The sequence below is a fragment of the Staurois parvus genome, unplaced genomic scaffold (assembly GCF_062004578.1).
Source record: "Staurois parvus isolate SC_StPar_1 unplaced genomic scaffold, SC_StPar_1.0 ptg000387l, whole genome shotgun sequence".
NCBI lineage: Eukaryota > Metazoa > Chordata > Amphibia > Anura > Ranidae > Staurois > Staurois parvus.
Window position 1 is genome coordinate 1012344 of NW_028318183.1, and position 25343 is coordinate 1037686.

At 41.9% G+C, this 25343-nt stretch overlaps 1 protein-coding gene across 2 annotated transcripts in view; it reads right to left on the bottom strand.

Annotated features, from left to right (window-relative positions):
- LATS2 (large tumor suppressor kinase 2) overlaps positions 1-25343 on the bottom strand; it is a 106876-nt gene that overhangs the window by 13719 nt on the left and 67814 nt on the right. For both annotated transcript variants that reach the window (XM_089685789.1, XM_089685791.1), the window contains 2 exons: positions 16622-16754; positions 11479-13001 (listed from right to left, as the gene is read on the bottom strand). In XM_089685789.1, the coding sequence (XP_089541915.1) occupies positions 11479-13001; positions 16622-16754 (1656 nt within the window). The remainder of the gene's footprint in view (positions 1-11478; positions 13002-16621; positions 16755-25343) is intronic.

Consider the following 25343-nt stretch of genomic DNA (forward strand, 5'->3'; position numbering starts at 1 on the left):
TATATATATATATATATATATACATACACACACACACTGCATATAAAATAAACATTCCTACACAAAGCTGTTAAAATGGCAGGTTTTTGTGATGTAAAAAAAATTAGACCAAGATAAATATTTTCAGAACTTTTTCCACCTTTAATGTGACCTATAAACTGTACAACTCAATTGAAAAACAAACAAATCTTTTAGGGGTGGGGTGGGGGAAGTAAACTAAAATAATGTGGTTGCATAAGTGTGCACACCCTCTTAAAACTGGGGATGTAGCTGTGTTCAAAATTAAGCAATCACATTCAAAATCATGTTAAATAGGAGTCAGTACATACCTGCCATCATTTAAAGTGCCTCTGATTAACCCCAAATAAAGTTTAGCTGTTCTAGTAGGTCTTTCCTGACATTTTCTTAGTCGCATCCTACAGCAAAAGCCATGGTCTGCAGAGAGCTTCCACAATATCAGAGGGATCTCATTGTTAAACGGTATCAGTCAGGAGAAGGGTACAAAAGAATTTCCAAGGCATTAGATATACCATGGAACACAATGAAGACAGTCATCATCAAGTGGAGAAAATATGGCGCAACAGTGACATTACCAAGAACTAGGCGTCCCACCAAAATTGATGAAAAGACCTGAAGAAATCTGGTCTGGGAGGCTGCCAAGAGGCCTACAGCAACATTAAAGGAGCTGCAGGAATATCTGGCAAGTACTGTCTGTGTGGTACATGTGACAACAATCTCCCATATTCTTCATATGTCTGGGCTATGGGGTAGAGTGGCAAGACGGAATACTTTTCTTACAAAGAAAAACATCCAAGCCTGGATAAATTTTGCAAAATCACATCTGAAGTCTCCCAAAAGCATGTGGGAAAATGTGTTATGATCTGATGAAACCAAGGTTTGTTGTTCAACTGAGTTGTACACTTTATAGGTCACATTAAAAGGTGGAAAAAGTTCTGAAATTATTTATCTTTGTCTCATTTTTTACACCACAGAAGCCTGACATTTTAACAGGGGTGTGTAGACTTTTTATATCCACTGTATATATGCATACACACACACTATACATATATATATTTATTTTTTAATTGAAGGATGTTTTTGATTTTCACATGGGTGATATTTATTTCTTTAAGGGAGATATTTATAGCACCTTTTCCTTTTCTTTGCTTCGTTTCCTAACAATGTCTACAGCCAACTTTAGTCCAAGGAAATAAAACACAGGAGTAACAGTACACTGCTTTTGTTGTGCTTTATTTAGACCTTAAAGATGGAATAAAAATGAATGGTTTCAAATCAAAGTACAGCCTCACACTGAAGAGAACCAACTTGTGCTAATTATTCCTAATCAGCAAACTAAAACATTTTAGGATCTTCCGCACCACGCAAACATCCTACACCTCTAGAAATATGCAGCGAGAACAAAGCACTGACTGACCGCCTACCAGCATCAGCGCTCATGACTTGTACTGATCCCTACGCAGTGCAGTCAAGCTGCATTCAGTATCAGCAGGGATTTGGGTAAAAATAGAGGTATAATTAGTGTTACAAAAATATACACAAGCCAGTCATTCATCTGTGTAGCTAAAACCATAGCTGCTATCGCTATGGGGCAAGCCGAGAGTATTCTTACAAACAAAAGCAAAGCATAATATCATACTGCTTATCCACATAAATAAAATGTTCCACAATGATTTGAATCCCAACTCTATCCAAAACTTTTTTTTTATGTCACAGGGAAATGAAGTGCTAGGAAATTTTCACAAAAAATGGACAAACACAGTCAAAAAAGCAGTTTTGCTTCTAGTAGGATGGAGAAGGTCAGATCCTCTGTCATGTTTTTATAGCCATTTGTGTTTTCCAGACAGAGGACTAAAATCGGCCATAGATGGATCAAATCTTGGCTGGTTCAGCAAGGACCGGTCGAGATTCGATCCATGTATGGGCAGGCTGGTTGTACTGAAGTCAATCGAAGGATTTTTTGCATGCAATTACTGCGGTGGTTATAGCCACTGCTCTACGGGGACTCTCCCTCCTCAATGGCTGAGACAGCAGTGGGAGGCCATTGGCTCCCGCCGCTGTCAATCACAGTCAGTGAGCCAATGAGGAGAGAGCTTGGGGGAGGGGGGGGGGAGGGTTTGGGGTTCAAACCACGGCTATGTGTTTCTTATTGATGCACAGAGCAGTGGCTCAGGAGCGAGCATGTATCAGTGCCCCCAGAGCAAGGAGCTTGCTCTGGGGGCACTGGTCAAGGTGGAGGAGTCAGGAGCACCAGCGGGGGACCCGAGAAGGATAGGGGCTCAGAGCAGGTAAGTATAACATGTTTGTTATTTTATATGAAAAAAAAGGACAAGGCTTTAATACCACTTTAAACAACATGTAAACCCAACATTTCATATTCCTGATATGTGCCTGCTGTACCATGTACTTGTATGAAAAAATATCCTATTCTCTTTGTATTGCTTCTTTTGTGTGAAATCCCTGGTGTTCCCGCTAGTCCTTCTGCTTTCCTATTAAAAAACTGGCCACACTAAGCAGAAGAATACACCATGGACAGTTCCCTAGCTGTGCTGGAACTAAGCCTGATCTCAGTCAATAATCAGTCTTGTCCTGACATGCCCCCCCCCGCACCACCATTCACTTGGAAGATCAGTGTTCTGCGGTTTCTCCTCCACCAGATCTTATGCAGCTGAGAACACAGGGTATGTGATCACTTACAAAAAAGGGGAAAAAAAGGTTTTTATAATTTCTTTTTTATATCTATACACGTTTTGCCTTTCATTTCTGGTGAGGGTTTACAATCACTTTAAATTGAAAAGCTAACCATAACTGGTAATCACTGGTAATGAAGGCTTGTTATGAAAAAAATGTGATTATAATCTGTATTGATTTCCCTAAGATCAGGATGCTAAGTAAAAGCTGATAGCATGCATTGAGCAACATTTCTTTTATCTACCAAATGATTCTGACCATACGTATCTATCCTTATGTACTGTATGTATGCATAACCTTCAGGCAACCCAGCTTCTGCTTTCTGCGTATTATGGACATAGTATGGACACCATTATGAAATACGCAGAAAAAGATCAGACTACTCAGAGGTAAGAACCCCCACCAGACCGACCCTTCTCTCTTCAGTCTGTAGCACAAGTCACACTAGAAACAGCAGCCGGTCCCAACACTATAGACCATGGACAGGATTCTCCCCACATGCTGCTGTACAGCCTATATTTACAGTGATAAATATTAACACACGAATATATTTGCCAACATTCTTTTTTTTCCTTATTCCTTTCCAGCAAAAGCACATTCCTGTGAAATTTAGGCTCTTCAGGTTTCCATAACAGATGCAGGAAGGCTCAGTGACAACACAGATGCCTCGAAGGTGGAGTCTGTAGTATTTCATTATTTTCTACTTTTTTCTTTTTTTTTTAGTTTTTAGCTTGATATTTTACATGAAGCTATTATTAAAGGTTTGACCTATTTTGTCCTACAAGGTTCCAATTTAAATGCACACACAGTTTTATTAATTTATTCGATGACTAAGTTAAAAGACTTTAAGTGTTACTAAACCCAGGACCCTGCATTCACTATATCTAATCTCCCGCAGTACACAGAACATGAAAATGCAAATATTTTAGTAAATATAAGCTACCTTTTGTCATCAGCAGTTAGAGCAGTCTTGTGACTTCTATCACTGTTCAGCAGAGCACTGGTTAAAGCTTGTAGGAGGAGTTTTCTCTAGGAGGATGTAGAACCCCTGACCTCTGTCTGGATAGTGCTGATTAGCCCTGTGCTGGTCACATGCACTCTCCCAAGAAAAAAAAAAAAACTCTCTAGCTAGCTGTCACAATGTGGATGGGGAGGAATGCGGGGGCCAGTACATTCGTAACAAGTTACCCTGAATATGGATGTAACATGTAAAAGGTTATGAAAGGTGAACTTATCCTTTAAATCTCACATTGTCACTGTCACTTTAAGTCTCACAGCGCACTTTCAGTGTCACATACAACTCCTCCTCCTCCGCTCCGCTTCCTCTTTCTGTTGGGGTACCCCAAGGTTCTGTCCTTGGGCCCCTCCTTTTCTTTCTACCACAGCATGTCCGGTCAGCCCCCACCCTGTCTGCCTTTAGGTGATCTTTAAAAACTCACTTCTTCAGGGAAGCCTACCCCACCTCCACCTAAGAACTGTACTTGAATCACCTCCACCAGGTCATCCCCCGCAGCTATCACCTTTTGTATCACCTCCCCCTTCCTTTAGAATGTAAGCTCCATGAGCAGGGCCCTCCTATTCCTCCTGTACTGAAATGTATTGTAATTGTACTGTCTCCCTTATATTGTAAAGCGCTGCGCAAACTGTTGGCGCTATATACCGTATTTTTTGCTCCATAAGATGCACCTTTTTCCCCCAAAAAAAGGGGGAAAATGTCAGTGCGTTTTATGGAGCGAATGTAAAGCAGCCGGTCCAGTATTTCTGCAGCCACCATGTCAGAATATCGGGCCGGCCGCTCAGCTATTCTCTCCTGCAGGACCTTACCTGTTCCTCGCTCCAGCGCTGCAGTCTTCCCGCAGCAGCTTCTGTGACAGCCGGGTGCCCACTGCGCATGCGTGAGAAGCGCTGCGCTTTGTGAATGGTCCGGCATCTTCTGGGACACATGACAGGTCCCAGAAGGCTCCGGGCCATTCACAAAGTGCAGCGCTTCTCGCGCATGCGCAGTGGACACCCGGCTGTCACAGAAGCCGCCGCGGGAATAAGGAAGGACCACTCCGCGGAAGTGGGAGCGGGTACCTGTCAAATTCAGGTACCTGTTCCCCCTCCCTCCCTAAAGGTCCGTCCGCAGTCTCTGGTCATCCCCTGCACTGTCTGCAGTCTCTCGTCATCTGTACTATGTCCACAGACTGTGGTCATTCCCTGTACTATGTCTGCAGTCTCTGGTCATCCCCTGTACCGTGTCCGCAGTCTCTGGTCATCCCCTGTACTATGTCTGCAGTCTCTTGGTCATTCCCTATACTGTCCGCAGTCTTTGGTCATCTCCTGTACTATGTCCGCAATCTCTGGTCATCTCCTGTAATATGTCCGCAGTCTCTGGTCATCTCCTGTACTGTGTCCGCAGTCTCTGGTCATCTCCTGTACTGTGTCTGCAGTCTCTGGTCATCCCCTGTACTATGTCCGCAGTCTCTGGTCATCCCCTGTACTATGTCCGCAGTCTCTGGTCATCTCCTGTACAGTGTCCGCAGTCTCTGGTCATCTCCTGTACTGTGTCTGCAGTCTCTGGTCATCTCCTGTACTGTGTCCGCAGTCTCTGGTCATCTCCTGTACTGTCAGCAGTCTCTGGTCATCTCCTGTACTATGTCTGCAGTCTCTGGTCATCTCTTGTACTGTCCGCAGTCTCTGGTCATCTCCTGTACTGTCTGCAGTCTCTGGTCATCCCCTGTACTTTGTCTGCAGTCTCTGGTCATCTTCTGTCCTATGTCCGCAGTCTATGGTCATCTCCTGTACTATGTCTGCAGTCTCTGGTCATCTCCTGTACTATGTCTGCAGTCTCTGGTCATTTCCTGTACTGTGTCTGCAGTCATTGGTTCAGAACATTTTTTTTCTTGTTTTTATCCTCTAAAACCTAGGCGCGTCTTATGGTCAGGTGCGTCTTATGGAGCAAAAAATATGGTAAATCCTGTATAATAATAATAATAATAATAAATCTCAGAAGTAGATGGACAGAAATACAAACCTTTTGGAAGGTAAAACAGTTCTTCGTAATTCACCCATAGCTATTTGTATGGAAAACATGTCACAAGTCTGTAAAAGTTTGACTAAGATATGATGAAAAAGGAATATGTAGTGGTTCCATTCAGTGGAAGATACACGTCAAAATGATCATTAGATCAAGAGATACAGGCAGCTGAAGTCATAAAAACTTTTCCTGTAATGGCTGAAGATTGCTCCTACCACTGCCCCCCACTCCACAACCATTTTCCCCATATGTTCAGTTTGAATTGTCCAGGTATGAGTTGGTTTAGTTTAAATATTTTAGCCCGATATAATAGAGCGCAATATAAAATAATGGAATTTATTTAAACACGGTGACTCACTTTGTCCTTCACCACTCTAATCTTCTACCCTGCATTGCGTTGTTGCCTCTTAGGAAGAATTCCTCTTAAAGACAGACAATATTTGGTCTCCTATTCTTAGGCTGAGTGCTCGGAATAAACTGCTAGGACACTTGACTGTGAGCCATTCCTTAAGGTGCTATTTTTAATAAATACTGAATAGGGAATTTCATGAATTTCATATATACAAACAGAATTGGAGGCAGAGGGAAAGCTTCAAGAATTCTGGCTAGATTACTCTCTCTACAGCTGTTCACATTACAGTCAGAATTAGACTATCTGTAAATAGGTGGAGCAGCAAAATGCCACTAATTATAGTAAATAAATGACAGCTTCATCTAATTTAAACAAAGTTGTATTCCTTATTGGTGCCCATGATCTGTCTATATGTCTTGTCAAGGGAGATCTGCCACCTGCTTCTGTTACCGCATACATACCAATGTCTGATCGGTCATTGTACCGCATGAACATTTAAGGGCAGTTTGACTTACTATTTTAAAAAAAACATGCCTAAGCACAATGAGAATAACTTAGCGATGTAGTCATTCAAACAGAAAAAAAAAAACCAAGGTAATAAACACACCTTGATACATACAACAACTTCAAATACCCTGCAATTACAGTCAAATGCCTGCAACTCTGACAGGCAACATTGCAAAGCTTCCAATAAGCTTCCTTTCCTGCCTTCTGGACATTTCTACTGGTTTGTGATGGAGGCAGCAGTTACCCTGTTTCCCCAAAAATAAGACCTAGTACTATTTTTGGGAATTGCTAAAGTATAAGACCTACCCCGAAAATACGACCTAGTTGTGATCAGGGCTTCTTTCCAGCAGGAATGTGGCGGAACGCCGTTCCGCCACCACCGGCACTGGCTCTGCGCCAATATCTACTGTCTCTTATAAACACAGAAGCCAGGATTTTGTGTTTGTAAGTAATAGTCCCTCTAGTAAGTGACCGCACCATCTGCTCTCACAGAACCTCCCTACCTCTGTACTTACTGTGGGACGGGGAAGAAACAGATCTCTGCAGGCGCAGTGTGTTTAGGGGCGGAGCATCTTGTCCTGCAGCCTAATGCATGGAAGTCGATGTCCCAGGGGTGATCACCGGACAGTGGGGAAGAGGCGGAGAATAGAGTGAGTGCGCTTGGTGCGGGAAGATAGGACCCGAAACGGGAGTTAATATAGGGAGGGGCCGGCTGCTGACAGCTATGTTTTGCAAAGCTAGTTAACCATATGAGGGCAGTGGAGGGGGATTTGCAAAGGTGAGCTGCAGTCAGGTGTTGCAGAGGTACAATGACAGGTGAGTTGCAGACAGGGTGCATAGATGTGCTGTGGCTTGGGGGGGTGCAGAGGTGAGCTGAGTTGCAACCCACCTTTGCACCCCCCAGCCACAGCTCAGCTTTGCACCCCTTGGCTACAGCTTGCCTCTGCTTCCCCCAGGCACAGCTCACCTCTGCATTCCCTGTCCACAACTCACCCCTGCACCCTGTCTGTGGCTCATCTCTGCACCCTGTCTGAAACTCACCTGTCAATACATCCTCTGCAACACCTGACTGCATCTCACAACTGTCATCAGCTGGTCCTCTCTATAGTAACGATCATCCACAACTGCCTGCTGCTCACCTCTGCACCCCCTGTCCACACCTGTACATTAAAAAAATAAGACCTACCCAAAATAAATACAAGACAGTGTCTTATTTTCAGGGAAACACGGTACGTCTGAAGTCAGAGGTGTCAGAACTTTGCCTGGCAAAAGTAGGGTCTCAGAAGCTGCTGCTGGTATGTGTACTCGCCTAAAGGGTTAATGCCAAGAGGGTTCTACCCTGGCAAAGAGAAAGCAATGCAATGACAAGCACACAGCAGATATTTGGACACATGCACTTTACGAGTTATGTTAGCTGAAACATGTTTGTGGATTTGAGCATTGAACATAAACTCATTGGTAAAAAATACTGTGTAAGAGTAGGCGACAGGAGCCACCACAAGAATCTGATTCAAATCAACAACTTGTTATAATTCTGTTCCAGTGCGCCCTAGAATCCCAATGTGCAGTAAGCAAATATCAAAGTGTAACATGTACAACTCTGTTAATTGTGCCTAAACAGTACTCTTGACAACTGAATTCCTCCTGAAAAAAGATGCACTCTCTTTGCCTAGCTCTTGTGTCTTAAAGAGGCATTATGTCCACAACATTTTTTTTTAAATAGGCCCCCAGGAGCTGTTAGCCATAATAGCTTGTGTGATCAAGCTATTAGTGCAATATGACAGACTTTTCTGTCAAACGGCGCCTCCAGTGCTGCGCTGTCATTGCTCCTGCTGGTCACTAGCGCTACCATCTTCTCCCAACCTTCCTTCAGAGTTCAGAATGTTTGGCCAGCTGATTAGTAAGGCTGCGGTAATGTCACTCCCATGGAAGCATACGGGCACACAGAACACACATTATTATGCACAAGGAGGTGCTGTAAATGTGCACCGAGCTGCACATGCATGGCTTAGTGTACATTAACACTGACAGGCAGGGAGAAGCAGTTATGGTAGAAGAGACCAAAAAGTCCATCCAGTTCAATCAAAAAAAAAGTTACTTTAATCCTATACCCTCAGTTGATCCAGAGAAAGGAAAAAAAAACCCAGCAAAGCACGATCCAATTTGCTCCTGCAGGGAAAAAAATTCCTTCTTGATCCCCAAAAGGCAATCGGATATTCCCTGGATCAAGTTTACCTATAAATGTTAGTATCCAGGTATATTCTGTGTATCTAAGAAAGAATCCAGGCCTTTTTTTAATGCAATCCACTGAGCTGGCCAGAACCAACTCTTGAGGGAGTCTATTCCACATTTTCACAGCTCTCACTGAGAAGAAACCTTTCCGTGTTTGGAGATTGCTGAGCTCCTGCATGCCTCTTATCAGTTTGGTTGCCCTTCTCTGTACTTTCTCCAGTTCCCCAATGTTCTTTTTGTGAATTGGTGCCCAAAACTGAACTGCATATTCCAGATGAGGTCTTACTAATGATTTGTACAGGGGTAATATGATATCTCTCTCTGGAGTCTATACCTCTTTTAAAACAAGAGAGGATTTTGCTCGATTTAGAAACCGCAGCTTGGCATTGCATGTCATTATTAAGCTTGTGATCTACCAGAACTCCCAGATCCTTCACCATTGATTCCTCCAGTTGTACTCCCCCCCCCCCCCCCCAGTATGTATGATGCATGCATATTCTTAGCCCCCAAGTGCACAACCATACATTTATCAACATTAAACTGCATTTGCCACATAGTTGCCCAATTATACAGTGCACTGAGGTCAGATTGTAAATTGAAGACATCCTGTAAGGACGTTATTCCACTGCACAGCTTGGTGTCATCCGCAAAGACTGAAATGGGATTTTTAATCCCAGACCCTATATTGTTTATAAATATTATTAAAAAGTAAGAGTCCCAACACTGAACCTTGGGGTACACCACTGACAACCCTAGACCATTCAGAGTATGAATCATTAACCACTACTCTCTGAATACGATCTTTTAGCCAGTTTTCTATAAATTTACATACAGATTTTTCCAAGCCCGTAGACTTTACCTTACACATTAGCCGTGTGTGGGGAACTGTGTCAAACGCTTTTGCAAAATCCAAGTATACCGCGTCCTCTACCACCCCTCTGTCCAAGGTTTTGCTCACCTCCTCATAAAAAGAAATTTGTTTGACAACTTCTGTCTTTCATGAATCCATGCTGTCTGTTGCTTAAAATATTTTTTCCAGAAAGAACTCATCTATGTGGTCTTTTATTAAACTCTCCAGTATCTTCCCAACTATAGAAGTTAAACTAACAGGTCTATAATTACTTGGTAAAGATTTTGACCCCTTTTTAAAATAGTGGCACCACATTGGCCTTACACCAATCCAATGGTACTATGCCATTCATTAAAGAGTCCCTAAAAATTAGAAACAACGGCTTTGAAATGACAGAGCTCAATTCTTTAAGGACCCGTGGGTGTATGCCAGGTGCTTTATTCACCTTTATTCTCTCTAAATATTTTTGGATCATATCAGTTGTGAGCCAATGTGGATCATCTGGAGCTATGTCACTACCATACCCATTATGGACAAGAGCTCCCCCATGCTCCTTTGTATACACAGAGCTGAAGAAGGTATTTAATAAATTTAATAAATTTTCCTTCTCTTTGTCCCCAGTCACCCCTATACTATTAATATATTTGAAGAATGTTTTGCAGGGTTGGTCCTGCTATCTTTTGCAATCTGTCGTTCGTTTTCAATTTTTGCAGCCTTTTTGCATATTCTTTGTAATGTTTAAATGATGATAGTGTTCCTTCATTTTTATATTTACAAAAAGCTCTTTATAATCAAACCTATGTGGCCATAAGCCACATAGCTTTGATTTTTAGCCTTTTAAACTTGTTGCCCGTGGGAATATATATTTTGCAGTGTGTTCACATACATTCTGTTTGAAGAACTCCCATTTCTGTGTTGTGTTCATTGATGCCAATATTCCCTTCCAGTCGAAGTCCTGGAGAGTAGCTCTCAGCCTTGGAAAATTAGCTCTCTTAAAATTGAGCATTTTTATTTTTCCCGTATGTGCTCACTGTTTACAGCTAACAATAAATGAAATCATGTTATGGTCACTGCTACCCAGATTTCTTTTTATATGGACATTAGTAATAAGCTCTGCATGGTTTGAGATTACTAGGTCCAGCAGAGCATCATTCCTAGTAGGGGCCTCTATGAACTGTACCATAAAGTTGTCCTGTAGTGTGAGATCATCTAAAGCACTGTAGGGTTGATTTACTAAAACTAGAGAGTGCAAAATCTGATACAGCTCTGCACAGAAACCAGCCAGCTTTTTGTCAAAACTTAAGTGAACAAGCCAAAGTTAGAAGCTGATTGGCTACCATGAAGAACTGCACCAGATGTTTTACTCTCCAGGTTTAGTAGATCAACCCGTGTCTCTGAATGCTAGTCTTGTGAGATTTAGTGAGTGATTTGGTGTCCCCCCTAATGAACCATGACCCAAAGAAATAATCAAGCAGGAGAGGTGTAGGAAACACAGATATACAGAATGGATTTATAAGGGATATCCTAACACTTTAGGGCCTCATATAAACCTCAGGTACAACTTAATTTTACAGAAAATATCAAATTGTAACATGTACAACTCTTCGAGCAGCACAGGAGTGACACCAAAATGAGAGGAGAAGAGAGGTGAGTAAACGACAGGATTCCCTCTCATCCATTCACAGAACGCCTTGTATTCAGTGAAAAGAATACACAATGTTTTGTGAATGGACAAGGTCTTCATCCACAAAAAGAAAAAAAAAATGAATAAATGTACAAATGAAGAACAAAAAGAAGAAAAATAATTACCTCTGCCATCTCTTGTTCCAACTGTAACCTTCTATTGATCTTTTGATGATAGGTTTTCAGGACATTCTCCACATGCTGCTCCATGTAGAATTTGAAGGCAAAAGGAGAGTAGCTTTTAATTCTGGACTCCCTTTTCTCCTCATCTTTGCTATTTTTACGCACTGGTACAGGAGATGTTTGAATTTGCTTTTTGTCCTTTCCAGATTTTGTGGTTTTAGAACTCTTGCTTGCTTTCTCATGTTTTACTTCTCCATTGGCTTCCTCTGCTTGATTGCAAGTTACATTATCGACAACCCGGAGGTTCTGCTCTACACCTTTACTTAAAGAGTTCATATCATGCTGTTCTGAGCTGTTCTGGAGAAAAAGATGCTTTGGATAGGGTGGTGGTGGAAATCTTATGTCCTGGTTGCCATAATCCACTTCAATCCCATAAGGACTTGGCCCACTGACAGATAATGGATGTGGCTCAAGCATCTCTACATTTTCTTGCACCTGTGCTTGTGATGCTAGCCAACCAGGATGGGATGGACCAACAGCTGTCTGAGGTTCTGGTCTAACCACCCTCATGCTCTTCACTGGCTGGAGAATATGGGCAGAAGTAACAGTGGTGATGGTATTAGGTGAAGTCATTGATGGATCAGGTTTGGTTTGAGGAGTTTGCCGAAGTTGCACCTGCTTTGGCTGTTGGTGGTTATTGAAAGAGTTGGTGCGGCTTGGTACTTGGGATTCTGTTCTAAAAGAGACGTGTTGCCGTGGAGAAGCATCTATTCCAGGACCCTGAAGAGAATCACGGCGGTGTTGGGCATTTGGCCACTGGCAAACACCACTCATATCATATATATCCATGTTTAGACTATTCTGTGATGGAGGAAAAGGATTTTGTGGTGTGTCAGGATACTCACTTACATAGGGAGATCCCCTTGACATAACCAGCATCTGGTGAGAGGAAGGACTTGACTGCTTGTGGTGAGGATGTGGCATATAAAGGCCTGCTGGGGCTTGCTGATATGTATGACCTGGGCTAGTTTGTGGCACTGGACCTTTGCCCTGAATATTCACATAATTACTTTCTTGTTGCATTTTGTTTTGAAATGATGGGGTTCTTTGGACACCATACCCCATAGGGCCCCCCTGGACAATGAGGTGCTGTCGGCTATAATGGGGACTGTTTGAAGCATGGGAAGGCTGCAAGGGTAGACCTTGACTGGTGTGGTTCCCCATAGTATAAGTTATTGCAGGAGACTCAACACCGGTGGCATACGCCTTCTGCTGATGCTGGTGGCTTCCAGGAGGGTTGTGTGCTGGTGGCCTCTGTGATGGTCCATTCATAGCCCCAGCCTGGGGAGCAGAGAGCAAGTAGTCCATGTATTGCCGTGGTACATCATTAAGCACAGTGGAACCTTCAGCAGGAAAAACAGGCCCCTCGTATGGCGGATTATTAATAGGATGATATGGTGGAAACGGTTCACTTGGTCCTTCAAAACTTGATCGATGAAGAACATTATTGGAGCTTGTGCCTTTACCTGTAATAGGAGTCATCAAAAAATATAGAAGAAATATATCAAATATAAGCAGACAAGGTTTCCATTTAAGTATGTTCCAGGTCAAAAAGAGAAATATCTACATCTCTAAACGACTTTCCATTACCAAATTGAACAGGTTTGTCTTTTGTGCTTCCAGACACCACCCCCTTCCTAGCTTTGTAATTTGCTGTTTTATGCTTATGCTGACTCTAAATACTCATAGTGCCAAAGCAGAATATTTAACAAAATCAGAATGTTTATTAAATAAAATCTACTTAGGCCTATTGCATATGGGGGCGCCAAAAGTCAGGCAGTGAAGGTAGACACTGCACCTGTTCCTCCCAGGTGCACTAAAACACCGGAAGGGCAGAAGGGGCACACACCATCTACATACCCCCATGTGCAATGGACCGAATACCTAATAGTGAAACAGCTTAAAATAATGCTGTCCCTTTTTGACAGCAGTCAATTGTGTGATCGACTTCTGTCAAATGAACAAGCTGCAGCTGCTGATCAGTGTATTCAGACAACAGTGGGAGCTGTTGTCAGAATACAATGTCTCAGCAGGGGACATTTCTCTATCCACCTCATTTGTGTGGATAGAGGAATCCGTTAGGCTTTTTTTTTTCTTTGTGTTTTAGCCCACTGGCTAAATTAAAAAAAGAAAAAAACACAAGCTGTGTAAAGCTAGCCTAAGGCTGGCCATACATTATACAATTTTCTTGATATTTTTGGTTTAGATTTACCAAAAATCATATAATATGAGGTCAAACCTAACAACACTTTCTATAGTATCCAATTAGGCAGGCTCTTGCACTACATAGTTAAAGGTAAATCTAAAGGAAATTGGGCAGAATTTGAACAGAAAATTGTATAGTGTATGGCCAGTTTAACTGTAATCTATGTAATTGATCCTCATAGGATGGGCAGCACAGTGGCTAAATGGTTAGCACTTCCGCCTGGCAGTACTAAGGTCGTTGGTTCGAATCCCAACCACGGCATCACCTGCCTGGAGTTTGCATGTTCTCCCTGTGCCTGCGTGGGTTTCCTCCGGGTACTCCAGTTTCCTCCCACACTCCAAAGACATGCTGGTAGGTTAATTGGCTCCTGTCTAAATTGTCCCTAGTATGTGTATGTATGAATGGGAGTTAGAGACCTTAGATTGTACGCCCCTTGAGGGTTAGGGACTGATGTGAATGTAATATATATGTAAAGCGCTGCGTAAATTGACGGCGCTATATAAATACCTGAAATAAATAATAAATAAATAGGTGAGGTATCCCCTTTCCTATTAATTTTGTTGCTCTTTGCTGAAATCTTTCCAAATCAACAACTTTCCTGAAATTGGTAACCAAAACTGGACTGCATATTCAAGATGAGGCAGAAACAGTGTTTTGTAAAGAGGTAGAACAATTGATTTATCTCTTGAATATACACCCTTTTTAGTGAATGACAGTATTTTGCTAGCTCTGTTAACTACAGCTTGGCATTGCATGCTATTGCTAAATCTCTGATTTACAATCACCCCCAGATCCTTTTCCATCACTGCTTCTCCCAGGGGTGCCCCTCCTAATAAGTAATTTGCATGTGTATTGTTGGCACCCAAGTGCATAACTTTACATTGATCAAGATTGAACCTCATTTGCCATGTAGCTACCCAACCCCCTATTTTGTCAAGATCTGAGTTCATATTTGCATAACAGCAGTGCCCTTGGTCTCACACTTCTGAAAATACTGCCAATCACCTGGAAAATTGTATATATATACACACACACAGTATCTCCCAGAAGTGAGTACACCCCTCACATTTTTGTAAATATTTTATTATATCTTTTCATGTGACAACACTGAAGAAATGACACTTTGTTACAATGTAAAGTATTGAGTGTACAGCTTGTATAACAGTGTAAATTTGCTGTCCCCTCAAAATAACTCAACACACAGCCATTAACGTCTAAACCGCTGGCAACAAAAGTGAGTACACCCCAAGTGAAAATGTCCAAATTGGGCCCAATTAGACATTATCCCTCCCCGGTGTCATGTGACTCGTTAGTGTTACAAGTTCTCAGATGTGAATGGGGAGCAGGTGTGTTAAATTTGATGTTATCGCTCTCACTCTCTCATACTGTTCACTGGAAGTTCAACATGGCACCTCATGGCAAAGAACTCTCTGAGGATCTGAAAAAAAGAATTGTTGCTCTACATAAAGATGAGCTAGGCTATAAGAAGATTGCCAAGACTCTGAAACTGAGCTGCAGCATGGTGGCCAAGACCAACCAGCGGTTTAACAGGACAGGTTCCACTCAGAACAGGCCTCCTCATGGTCGACAAAAGGAGTTAAGTGCACGTGCTCAGCGGCACATCCAGAGGTTGTCTTTGGGAAATAGACGTATGAGTGCTGCCAGCATTGCTGCAGAGCTTGAAGGGGTGGGGGGGGTCAGACTGTCAGTGCTCAGACCATACACCGCACACTGCATCAAATTGGTCTGCATGGCTGTCGTCCCAGAAGGAAGCCTCTTCTAAAGTTGATGCACAAGAAAGCCCACAAACAGTTTGCTGAAGACAAGCAGACTAAGGACATGGATTACTAGAACCATGTCCTGTGGTCTGATTGGTTCAGATGGTGTCAGGCGTGTGGCGGCAGCCAGGTGAGGAGTACAAAGACAAGTGTGTCTTGCTTACAGTCAAGTATGGTGGTGGGAATGTCATGGTCTGGGGCTGCATGAATGCTGCCGGCACTGGGAAGGTACAGTTCATTGAGCTGTTTGAACCTGAATGCCAACATGTACTGTGACATACTGAAGCATAGCATGATCCCCTCCCTTCGGAGACTGGGCCACAGGGCAGTATTCCAACATGATAATGACCCCAAACACACCTCCAAGACGACCACTGCCTTGCTAAAGAAGCTGAGGGTAAAGGTGATCGACTGGTCAAGCATGTCTCCAGACCTAAACCTTATTGAGCATCTGTGTGCCATCCTCAAACATCTACCAGTTCCGTGATGTGGTCATGGAGGAGTGGAAGAGGACTCCAGTGACAACCTGTGAAGCTCTGGTGAACTCCATGCCCAAGAGGGTTAAGGCAGTGCTGGAAAATAATGGGCCCAATTTGGACATCACTTGGGGTGTACTCACTTTTGTTGCCAGCGGTTTAGACAATAATGGCTGTGTGTTGAGTTATTTTGAGGGGACAGCAAATTTACACTGTTATACAAGCTGTACACGCACTACTTTACATTGTAGCAAAGTGTCATTTCTTCAGCGTTGTCACATGAACAGATATAATTAAATATTTACAAAAATGTGAGGGATGTACTCACTTCTGTGAGATTATATATATATATATATATTTTTTTTATTCTTCTTTTTCTTTTTTTTCCTTTCAACAGAATTTAACACCAGCACCATAAACTCTTATTTAGGCTGCACACAAGTGGAGGATAATGAACAAGCATCAAAATCCATGGATCACCTACACAAAGAGAGGTACATCCTGAACCTGTCAATAGTATGTACCAGTGACTGAGAAACACTGCTTTCAAATCTCAGCCACTGTGAAAAAGTTATTTGTGATATTGCAGAAGAGAAACTGAAGACCATAACATTCATGTACATTACCTGGTGATGTCTGTTTGATGACTTGGACAATCTGCTCATTGCGAGGGTCCAGATAACCCATCTTACTGATAAATTCCAAAGCTGCTTCAATGCTTCTACTTCCCGTCTGTTTCAAAGCCCTTATTGCCATTTCCTAAGGAGAAAAAAAAATGTATTGATTTTTATATATAAAACAACATAATCACTTTTTTGTTTTTCTTTCCTTCCATATACTTTATTTGGAGGAATAAGCAGGATCATAGTTATGAAACATATTTGTATGTAGAATTATGAATGAATATTGTTGCAAGCAGCATTGTTGCATGTACTGAAGCAGGTCCTTTAAGGATTTTGTGAAAATTCTTTTTCCTTTTGTTTCTGTTGTCTTGAAATCAGAACATATACAAGAACATAAGTAACAAGAAAACATAAAAGAGGTGTAAAATATAAAAAGGGAACATAAACATACACCAGGTATGGTCAACAGAAGTTTTTTTTTGCATATGATGCTTGCATTGTGTTTAGGAACAGATTATTAAAGAAGAATTCCCGGCATACACATGCACACACACCATACGTGGCTGATGCACCAGGAAGCAGGAAATCACACCGCTACACCAGTGATCTCCATTTTATTCCAAGTCCCATACTGAACGGCCTGTCTGATGCATTGTGAATACAGGATGGTGGCCACTTGGCATGGGCGCCATTTAGAGAATGCTTTGCATTTAAAAACATTTTTTTGCTATTAAATGTAACCTAAACTGGAACTTGCATTGCAGGTTACAAATCAGTTGCCAGCAACTGAAGGAAGGTTTCTATCCAAGTGTTTTTGTGGCTGGGAGAGATTCTCAGCCAGATGGAATAGCTTCATGGGTAAAAGTTAGTTTATGAAAACAAGAAGTGGTTCTTTTCTTGGATAAGGATAATTTAGTTTTTGCATTACAGTGTAACTAAAGGCTAAACTTTTTTTTTTTTTTAAATTTTGGATAGAGTAAGGGAGGGTTATAACCCCTGACAGGGAGATTTTCCTTCACATCCTCTCCCATAGTGAAAACAGGAATTGAAATGAAATCCCTCCAAAGTAATAAAATCCCAAAGTGTCACCAGAATTAGTGTCCTCATTGGACAATGTCCCCTCTATCACTGTTCTGGTGTCAACACAAAATTTGGGATTTTGTTTGACTTTCACTTTCGATAACGGTAAACAGGACAAATAGGGAGGGGGAATCTCACCAATGGGGGCACAAACAGCAACATAAACTAACAGGTATTCTAATGCCTCTCCACTCTATCCAAAACTAATAAATAAATAAAGTTTTGCCTTGGGGATAGGTTGGGGAAGGGTTAGACACTATTCTGGTGACACATTAATGCCCTCATTTCTTCTTTAAAAAAAAAAGGCATCTGCCATAATAGAAATGTATTCCATTGCTGACCTCTCCTGATAACGCTAGTAACTCTAGCTGTCATGCCAATACTTAGCCTACAATATTTCACTGACCCAGTATAGAAATTGGAAGTTCTTACATCGTTCTGGCTTTCTGTTTCTGCATTCTTCTTTCAGTTCTGTGACTAGGAAGCACTGAAGCAAGTCATTGCAATCCAGAGATCTCTATGGGTAAGACCAGCCTAAAGCAGATAGAAGACCAGAGAACAAGGAAGCTACAATAGACATATGGCTGACCTATGGGTAATATGGGCACCATCAAAATATTTCTTTTTTTTCCCCCACACAAGGTCTTCAACTATATTAGTCAGATATCCCTTTCTTTCCTTTTTTTTGTACACTAAAGATACAAATGGACCTAAAGTCCCTGAAAAACCTAAACTGCTCGAAGCAACCAAACAAAGCCAAAGTGGCAGGACATGTGATCTCTGCCAAAAAGTGTGGTTCAGACATAGTCAACCAATCAATAGCTCTGTTTGAACAAAGATGTGGCCCTTTAAAAGAGAGCATAAGAGATATTATGAAGTCAACAGGTGATTTATTTTTAAACTTACAATCCATTCACAAAGTATTCAGACTGCTTTCTCTTTTTTCAGTGTTATGTTGCAGACTGATACTACAGTTGTTTAAAGTGGTTGTAAAGGCTCAAGGTTTTTTTTAACTGCATGCATTCTATGCATGAACGTAAAAAACCTGTGTACAGCAGTGCCCCCAGCCCCCTCAATACTTAACCTGAGCCTCATAGCGATCCAGCGATGTGCACGACAGCCTCAGCTGTTCCGGGTCTCTGCCTCCTCACTGGCAGAGACAGCAAGCGGAGATATTGGGTCCCGCTGCTATCAATAACAACCTGTCAGCCAATGAGGAGAGAGGGGGGTGGGGCCAAGCCACGGATCTGTGTGTGAATAGACACACAGCGCAACAGGTGCCCCCATAGCAAGCTGCTTGCTGTGGGGGCACCCGACAGGAAGGAGGGGCCAGGAGAGCCTGCGGGGGACCCAAAAAAGGAGGTTCCAGGCAAAATCACAACACAGAGCAGGTACGTGCAGACATGCTTGTTATTTAAAAAAAAATTAACCATTAAATTGCTTTACATTCCTTTTTTTCTCAGTAATCTGGTTGTGCCTCTCCTTAGAGTAAAACACGTGAAAGCCTACTTGTAGTTTGCAAAAAAACACCTGAAGGATTTCATGTGTTTTGCACAAGAGGCTTTCGTCTAGCCATTCTGCCATAAAGCCCAAATCGGTGGAGGGCTGCAGTGATGGTTGTCCTTCTGAAACTTTATCCCATGTCCACACAGGATCTCTGGAGCTCAGTCAGAGTGACCATCAGGTTCTAGGTCATCACTCTTACTAAGGTCCTTCTCCCCCGACTGCTCAGTTTAGCTGGGCGACCAGTTCTTGTAAAAGTCCTGATTGTGCCAAACATCTTCCATTTGAGCAATATGGAGGCTCTTGGGAGCCCTTCAGTGCGGTGAAACAATTTTTGCAGCCTTTCCCAGATCAATTATTATTATTATACAGGATTTATATAGCACCAACAGTTTGCTGAGCGCTTTACAATATAAAGGGAGATAATACAGCAACAATACAAGAGGGATTTGAGGGCCCTGCTCCTTGGAGCTTACAATCTAGGAGGGAGGGGCTAGTGGTACAAAAGGTAGTAACTGCGGGGGATGGATTGGTTGGAACAGTAGAAGATTCCATTATTAGCTGAGGGCAGGATAGATCAATGCCTTGCAATAATTCTGTCTCTGAGCTCTGAAGGCAGTTCCTTTGACCGCATGGCTTTTGTTTTGATACAGTATCTATTGTCAGCTGTGAGGCCTTTTATAGAGAGGTGTGACTCTCTATAAAATCATGTCCAATCAATTTAATTTATCACAGGTGGACTCCAATCAAGGTGTAAAAACATCTCCTCAATGACCAAGAGAGAAAGGAGGCACCTAAGTTGAATTTCAAATGTTGTTGCAAGGGTCTGAATACTTATGCCAATGTGATATTTCAGTTTTTTTTCTTTTTAACAAATTCACAGACATTTATAAAATTCGGTTTTCATTTTCTCATGATGGGGCACGGAGTGTAGATTAATGAGAAAATGAATTTAATGAAAATTAATTTAAACAACTGTAGTATCAGGCTGCAGCATAACAAAACAAAGTGAAGGGGGGGTCTGAATACTTTCTGAATGCACTGTATATATGGCTAACAATCTAGCAGTTTTGACACCAGAACATTTGGAAATTCAGCAGAAAATCATCAGGGAAACCTGGAAAAAAAATGGGTACAAAAAATAACATGTACAGTGGGGCAAAAAAGTATTTAGTCAGCCACCAATTGTGCAAGGTCTCCCACTTAAAAAGATGAGAGAGGCCTATAATTGGCATCATAGGTAGGCCTCAACTATGAGAGACAAAATGAGAAAAAAAATCCAGACAATCACATTGGCTGATTTGGAAAGAATTTATTTGCAAACTATGGTGGAAAATAAGTATTTGGTCACCTACAAACAAGCAAGATATCTGGCTCTCACAGACCTGTACCTTCTTCTTTAAGAGGCTCCTCTGTCCTGCACTCATTACCTGTATCAATGGCACCTGTTTGAACTTATCAGTATAAAAGACACCTGTCCACAACCTCAAACAGTCACACTCCAAACTTCACTATGGTGAAGACCAAAGAGCTGTCGAAGGACACCAGAAACAAAATGGTAGACCTGCACCGGGCTGGGAAGACTGAATCTGCAATAGGCAAGCAGCTTGGTGTGAACAAATCAACTGTGGGAGCAATAATTAGAAAATGGAAGACATACAAGACCACTGATAATCTCCCTCGATCTGGGGCTCCACGCAAGATCTCACCCCGTGGGGTCAAAATGATCACAAGAACAGTGAGCAAAAATCCCTGGACCACACGGGGGGACCTAGTGAATGACCTGCAGAGCGCTGGGACCAACATAACAAAGGCTACCATCAGTAACACACTATGCCACCAGGGACTCAGATCCTGCAGTGCCAGACGTGTCCCCCTGCTTAAGCCAGTAAATGTCTGGGCCCGTCTGAAGTTTGCTAGAGAGCATTTGGATGATCCAGAAGAGGATTGGGAGAATGTCATATGGTCAGATGAAACCAAAATAGAACTGTTTGGTAGAAACACAACTCGTCGTGTTTGGAGGAGAGAGAATGCTGAGTTGCATCCAAAGAACACCATACCTACTGTGAAGCATGGGGGTGGCAACATCATGCTTTGGGGCTGTTTCTCCACAAAGAGACCAGGACGACTGATCCATGTACAGGACAGAATGAATGGGGCCATGTATCGTGAGATTTTGAGTGCAAACCTCCTTCCATCAGCAAGGGCATTGAAGATGAAACGTGGCTGGGTCTTCCAACATGACAATGATCCCAAACATACCACCTGCACAATGAAGGAGTGGCTTCGTAAGAAGCATTTCAAGGTCCTGGAGTGGCCTAGCCAGTCTCCAGATCTCAACCCCATAGAAAACCTTTGGAGGGAGTTGAAAGTCCGTGTTGCCCAGCGACAGCCCCCAAACATCACTGCTCTAGAGGAGACCTGCATGGAGGAATGGGCCAACATACCAGCAACAGTGTGTGCCAACCTTGTGAAGGCTTACAGGAAACGTTTGACCTCTGTCATTGCCAACAAAGGATATATAACAAAGTATTTAGATGAACTTTTGATATTGACCAAATACTTATTTTCCACCATAATTTGCAAATAACTTATTTCCAAATCAGCCAATGTGATTGTCTGGATTTTTTTTCTCATTTTGTCTCTCATAGTTGAGGTCTACCTATGATGCCAATTACAGGCCTCTCTCATCTTTTTAAGTGGGAGAATTTGCACAATTGGTGGCTGACTAAATACTTTTTTGCCCCACTGTATCTGCACTAAATCCCAACTGGTAAAAACATTAATATAATAGAGTAGTGCATAATTAAGTCTTATTATTACTGTATTCAATATTTGATCTTCAATGTAGGGGGTGAAAAAATAGCCCACAAGTCTTGTGTTGTTTTGCAGCTACTCCCCCCTCTTGTGGCATTACCATTTTCTTAATCCTGCCTGGATAGATTCTGATCACCCATCTTGAGAGCGCACAATGTTTGGGCAAGAACTCACTGGAGAATTTCTGCTGTTTGATAGCTCCATCAGTTTCTGAAGATTCTCATCATCACATTCTGAAGTTCATCAATCGTTTCTGAACAGCACAAGCAAGGGCAAGTTGGAGGCAATGTCGACTGGCCTTTGGTTGCTTTAGAACTGTATGCATACAAGTCTATAGGAATCTAAAAGCAAGTCAACCACATGTGCCATGAGTTCTGAATGATCTCGGAAGCATCTGAAACTGGGAACAAAAGCAACGTGCCTTTTGGTCATCGAATCCCGTTGACACAAGCCCTTATAGTGTGTTTTATTGGTTCAAAGTGATAAGTGTGCTAGTGAGTAATAATGCATTCTGGGAAAATTCAGGTCCTTTTCAAAAGGCTAACTTTAATCAAAACTGAGAATACAGCTCCGTGCTGTATGCAAAGAAAACAGCATATCCACTCAGAATTTCAGTTTTTCATCCAGGTATTTTTGTAGCACACCAGTACACCCTACTTCCTTTTGTCAGTAATCTGGCGATCTGGGAACACCTGCTTGTGATGCAAAAGACCTATTCCCAAACACACCACAGCAGTAACCTTGTTGTCTCTCACATAAAAAAATATGAATTGGAAAAAAAAAATTATCATAAAGATTCAAATGTATCTAGGTGTCGGCTACCGCATAATGAAATCAAAGGGACATTGTCCAGTTGAACCATAGACTAATTTGTTCCCCTCTAGTGCTCAGTACCCAGACTGTTACATCACTTCCTGCCTGTAGAGGAGAGGAGATGTTCTTCATGTAGCAGAGCAGAGGATCTTGGGACCTGTAGTCCTGCAGCCAACTCTCACTGTATTTCAGAGCCCTTTGGAACCAGAAAACCCATAAAGCTGGTCCAACAAAGGATTATGGGAGAGCCTATATACAGTGGATATAAAAAGTCTACACAAACCTGTTAAAATGTCAGGTTTCTGTAATGTAAAAAAAGAGACAAAGATAAATCATTTCAGAACTTTTTCCACCTTTAATGTGACCTATAAAGTGTACAATAACAAACTGAAATCTTTTAGGGGGGAAGTAGACATAAAAAACGAAAATAATGTGGTTGCATAAGTGTGCACACCCTCTTATAACTGGGGATGTAGCTGTGTTCAGAATTAAGCAATCACATTCAAATTCATGTTAAATAGGAGTCAGTACACACCTGTCATCATTTAAAGTGCCTCTGATTAACCCCAAATAAAGTTCAGCTGTTCTAGTAGGTCTTTCCTGACATATTCTTAGTCGCATCCTACAGCAAAAGCCATGGTCTGCAGAGAGCTTCCAAAGCATCAGAGGGATCTAATTGTTAACCGGTTCCCACCCGGCCTATGGCCAAATGGCGGCCGGCAAAAACCCTCACCTTTCCGGGTGGACGCCATATGGCATCCTTTCGCACATGTGCAGTTTGCACGCCTGCAGAGCTGCGCAGCAGCGTGATCTGTCATCGGCCGCGTACCTCGGACACGGCCGATGACAGATCTGAGTACCGGCCCCGTTGCAGGTCACATGACAGTTGTATACAATGGATGGCTTCATTCATGCCATCCATTGTATACTAGTGTGCCTAGCTGTGAATGGTCACAGCGATCACATGCACAAGCTGGGCCAATCACAGCCCAGCTGTGTCATGTGATTAGCCGTGGCCAAATCACAGCTAAGCACAAAAAAAAAAACCTGAATGAATTGATGTCATTCAGGTAAATGCTTGCTTATAGCAAAGTAATTCTGTGTGTAAAATACTGATCACTTCCCCAAAGTAGTACAATGTTACTATGGTAACATTGTACTACTTTGGTCATAGTGAATTATGAAAAAAAAATCTTAAAAAAAAGAAATAAAATGTAATAAAAAATTAAAAATTATAAAAAAAAAATCTATAATTTTTTTTATTCTGTCACCAGTCAGTGTCCCTGATCACCGCAATGCCAGTTATATGATGATGCTGTACTGCACTGGTGACAGTATGTAAAAAAAAAAAAAATAGTGAAAATAATTTTTTTAATCTTTTAATTTTCCGAAAAATTATGACAAAAAATAAAATAGAACTTCAAAAAACTCGCCATGCCTCTTATGAAATACGTCGGACTGTCTACTTTGCAAAAAGGGGTCATTTGGGGGATATCTGTACTGTTCTGACATTCTTGGAGCTCAAGAAATTAGATAGGCTGTCAGTACTTCAGGATTCATCAATATTCAGATCTATACCATAGTTTGTGAACTCTATAACTTTCCTACAAACTAAAAAATACATCCTAATTTGGGTTATTTTCACCAAAGACATGTAGCAGAATACATCTTGGCCTAAATTTATGAAGAACAATTATTTATTTGCAAACTTTTATAACAGAAACAAAGAAAAACATGTTTTTTTTTCAAAATTTTCAGTCTTTTTTTGTTAATTTAGCAAAAAATAAAAACCCCAGTGGTGATTAAATACCATCAAAAGAAAGCTCTAATTGTGTGAAGAAAATGAAAAAAATTTAGTTTGGGTACAATGTTGTATGACCGCGCAATTGTCATTCAAAGTGTGAGAGTGCTGAGACCTGAAAATTGGCCTGGGCAGGAAGGGGGTAAAATGCCCGGTATGGAAGCGGTTAAAAGGTATCAGTCAGAAGGGAATTTCCAAGGCATTAGATATACCATGGAACACAATGAAGACAGTCATCATCAAGTGGAGAAAATATGGCGCAACAGTGACATTACCAAGCACTGGACGTCCCTCCAAAACTGATGAAAAGACAAGAAGAAAACCGGTCTGGGAGGCTGCCAAGAGGCCTACAGCAACATTAAAGGAGCTGCAGGAATATCTGGCAAGTACGGTCTGTGTGGTACATGTGACAACAATGTCCCGTATTCTTCATATGTCTGGGCTATGGGGTAGAGTGGCAAGATGGAAGCCTTTTCTTACGAAGAAAAACATCCAAGCCTGGATAAATTTTGTAAAAACACATCTGAAGTCTCCCAAAAGCATGTGAGAAAATGTGATTGATTAAATACCACCAAAAGAAAGTTCTAGTTGTGTGAACAAAATGATAACATTTTAGTTATGCACGACCGCGCAATTGTCATTCAAAGTGTGAGTGCGCTGAAACCTGACAATTGGCCTGGGCAGGCAGGGGGAAAGTGTCCGGTATTGAAG